This window comes from Ischnura elegans, assembly GCF_921293095.1.
Source record: "Ischnura elegans chromosome 13 unlocalized genomic scaffold, ioIscEleg1.1 SUPER_13_unloc_1, whole genome shotgun sequence".
NCBI lineage: Eukaryota > Metazoa > Arthropoda > Insecta > Odonata > Coenagrionidae > Ischnura > Ischnura elegans.
In genome coordinates this window covers 14,829,244-14,832,997 of record NW_025791657.1, presented here as the reverse complement: position 1 = coordinate 14,832,997, position 3,754 = coordinate 14,829,244, and the positions used below count along the sequence as shown (strand labels likewise).

Genomic DNA, 3,754 nt, shown 5'->3' with positions numbered 1-3,754 from the left:
TGCTTCTCACTTAAATTTGCAAGATGGAGTTGCGGTTGGAGTTAACAGTATAAGGCTTGGTGCAAACTCAGCATAAATAATGTTTCAAAGCTGTTCATGTACACATGTGGTAGTCAAGGCCGCTCCTAGCTCCTATGTGTGTACGAGTATGTCTAACCAAGCGGCTGTTATTTGAGAAAGACTTATCATATTTTTTGCACGAGTTAGGTCCCTATCCTGCGTGTGTGTACGGATGTGTATATTGAGGTTGCTTCCATCAGTGAAAGATTTGCAGCAAATGATAAAAGAATAAGGTTTCCTTCCGGTGCGGGTAGGCACATGGGAAAGAAGGTTGTCCCTGATGGTGAAATACTTGCTATCCCTATCCCGCGTGTTTTCGCATGTGTTTCTTGAGATTACTTCCCTCGGTGAAAGATTTTTTGCAGATCCCGCACGAAAAAGGTTTCTCTCCCGAGTGTAAACGCATGTGGGAAACGAGGCCGTTCTTCCGGGGGAAGCACTTGCTGCACACCTTGCACATGTAAGGCTTTTCGCCCGTGTGCACGCGAACGTGGGAATCGAGGATGCTGCTTTGAGTGAAGGACTTACTGCAGAATGTGCACGAATAAGGCTTTTCCCCGCTGTGCGTGCGCACGTGTCTCACCAAGACGCTCTTCCTCGAGAAAGACTTCTCACACTCGCCGCATGAGTAAGGTTTCTCTCCCGTGTGCGATCGCACGTGACCGTCGAGATTATGTCTATCAGTGAAAGATTTGCAGCAAATGCTGCATGAGTAAGGTTTCTCTCCTCCGTGCATCCGCTTATGTTTTGTGAGGTGACGACTGTGGGCAAAGGACGTGGTGCACGCGATGCTTGAACATGGTCCCTCTTTCCTCCTCGCACTCCCGTCATTGCGCTGGTATCCAATGCAAGACGACGTCGGGGATGATCTCCGTGGAGCTGATTCCTCTCCTACCGTGAAACTTCCCGTAACTCGCCTCGTACTTTTCTCGTCCCCTTTCCCTCCACTGGTTTCCTTGAAAAGCCCATTTCCTTTTTGCCCCTGCCCTTGTTTTTCCCCCTCCAGCCCATATAAAGTCTTGGAGGTGGTAGGATCGCAAGAACTGATTTTTCCGCTTGGCGGAAGGGTGTCGTGACACACATCTCCAATCGATGATTCTGCCACAGCATCAAAATTACGAGCAGCAAAATAAATTTCCGTGTGTTTGATTCGCTCGTTTTTGTTTTTGAACCCATCTCTGCAGTTGGAGCAATGATGTGAATTTTCGTTTGATCCGTAATTATCCCTTGGATTTTTGATCAAGCAATCAAGGTTCTCTTCATTGTCTCCCATGACGGTTTCACAGCCACTTCTGTAATTTCCACTGATTCTGATATACCTTAGATAATCCGTGGTATTTGGTGCATCACAAAATTTCTCCCGATCAATAGTCATTGCTTCCCCACATTCGCTGCCTATAAGTGATTCGTTGTATTTTGGACTACATTGTCTGCCATCCGGAATTGAGCCATATGTTTTCTTGTCAGTATCAAGAGCCTGAAATGTATCCAAGTCTTTACCAATGAGATTTCTTCCTATCCCAACTTCTGGTGCACCAGTCTTGGAATTAATTCGAGTCACCAAAGCTGTGGGGCCAACGCATTCTTCAACTGAATGATTCCTTACATTTTCTTCGGCAAGCAGATATGAAATTGATGTTGTTTGGATGGGCATTTCTTCGGCAGCCAAGACCCCTAGAAAAGAATTTCAAATGAAAACTATCACAGTCCAACATGAAATCTAAGACTCTAAACCTACCATTCAAAAAAGATTAAATGAATGAAAAAAGCCATAAATTATCATGGAGTTAAAATGCAACCTAGATTGAACTTGAACCCGGAAACTAAAAAAACGTAATTAAAAGAGTCCCCTATTTTTTTGGAAAAGATTGGGAAAGAAACACATCACACAAAAACGACTAGAGCAAAAGGAACCATTTTTAACCATGATATAAATACATAAGCCAAAACACATACACACAACACATCTGACTCACAATTGATGAAGAAGAATGAAATCAGGCCCTTTGAGAATTGATCCTTTTTATGAAAGACTCTGACCTTAACCTTTTTTCCATCTTGAAATGTTCTAAAGGTACTTTTAATGTTAAATGTTGTTTAAATTTTAAAAGTGGGTATTTTAAAAAATGGAAAATAATTAACTTTTCAATAGAATATCTTCTGACTGCCAAATATTTTGAAAATTAAAAAAACACTCAATCAATTCATAAAAAAATATACATTAGAAATCGTAAATTTTGTGGTGCTACAGATGAATATCTAGAAGTAATATTTTCAATTATTCTCGAAATAGTTTTCATAAAACTATCAAATATTTAAAGATAGAATCAACAAAAAAAGCCATAAGAACTATCTCATAACCAAATATACTTTACTGTCATCAAATAAACATTCGTTTTTAGGCATAGTGGGGTTACATACTCCAGGATTGCACGCAAACCTCAGCTTCTATTTGCGTTAAGATAGTAGTAATTCCACTCTTTTTCATAATTATATCTTCCGCAGAATATCACTGCTTATAAATTAAGAAGATATTCAATGAGCTTTGAAAACACCAAGGCGAATAAAATCAGAAATTTTAACTAAATCATTTTAAAAAATCATTGAACACCGTCTTGTATTACGTGCCACATTATACTTTGAAGAGAGTTGGCCCATTAGATCAAAGCCAATTTTCGTTCGGCCGTAGGATGTAAGAATATCAGATTTCTATTGGCAACCACTTTAAAACATCAATGGCAGAATCGTAAAGCATTGTGCAAAGAGCAATAACTGATTTATTGTCTCGGGGCAGTATGACATGAACGCACAATTCTTTTGGAAACCACAGAGATATGAATTCATGGCTCTGCTCTTGCTGGTTAAAAATTCTTTCTGAAATTATCTCTTACTACTTTCTATCGTGCCAACGTATTACGTCTTTTTCTTCCAGCAAATATTTGGGCCAGGGAAACGATAGTGAACTAGTTATCACAGGTAACATTCCTCTTGGTACGCACAAATGCTTCAACTAACTGAATAACAGCATCTTCAAATGAGTTACTACTTCAGTACGGTCCTTCGGGCTGTAGAAATATATGAAATAAGTTCTATTAAAAGAAAAACTACCACGGAAAACTGTTCCTCAAACGGGACCGCTTATTCCTAGATTATAATAGAAAATGAACATGGAACACTTCCTATTCCGTTGACTAATTTGCAATTCTGCAGAGAGGAAGTTTTGCACACGTCTAAACGCTACAGGCGAGCGTCACACGCTGTAAGTACTCGTGCATCAGCCAACTACGAGAAAAGGAACCCTGAAGAAGGCACTTTCAAATAAAAACTGGAAATCACCACTCTCGTATTGTAGAAGTGCGGCTCTCTGCTACTTACAGCGGAGAAAAGGGTTGAGTTTTGCCGATTGTAAAGCTAGAGCTTTAGGTCGCTAACACCCCCACTACCCTTCCATGCAGAGGAGACAAGAAATCAGGTCACTTGCAGAGGTACCCATTATAGTCACATCAACACATCCAACATTATTTCCTGTAAAATCCAAGACAGCTATACCTGACGTTAGGTGTTGCTCATATGAAAATGCCGGTCGGCTCCCCCGGACGTTCGGCTCGAAAGTGTTGCAAGGGGAAAGGTGACTGGCACTGAAGTTAACTCCTGCGGCGAGGTGGATAAAACTAACAGCTAGAAACATTATATT

The 3,754-nt window shown here is 40.6% G+C and overlaps 1 protein-coding gene across 1 annotated transcript; it reads right to left on the bottom strand.

The window, feature by feature from the left end:
• Window positions 1-361: 361 nt before the first annotated feature.
• On the bottom strand, window positions 362-1,714 carry LOC124172096 (zinc finger protein 569-like). Its single transcript, XM_046551503.1, has one exon. It carries the CDS (start codon window positions 1,712-1,714, stop codon window positions 362-364), a length of 1,353 nt encoding a protein of 450 aa, XP_046407459.1.
• Between the last annotated feature and the right edge of the window lie 2,040 nt (window positions 1,715-3,754).

Excerpts from the sequence above, each read along its gene's own strand:
- LOC124172096 (XM_046551503.1), bottom strand. The coding sequence starts at position 1,714 with ATGCCCATCCAAACAACATCAATTTCATATCTGCTTGCCGAAGAAAAT.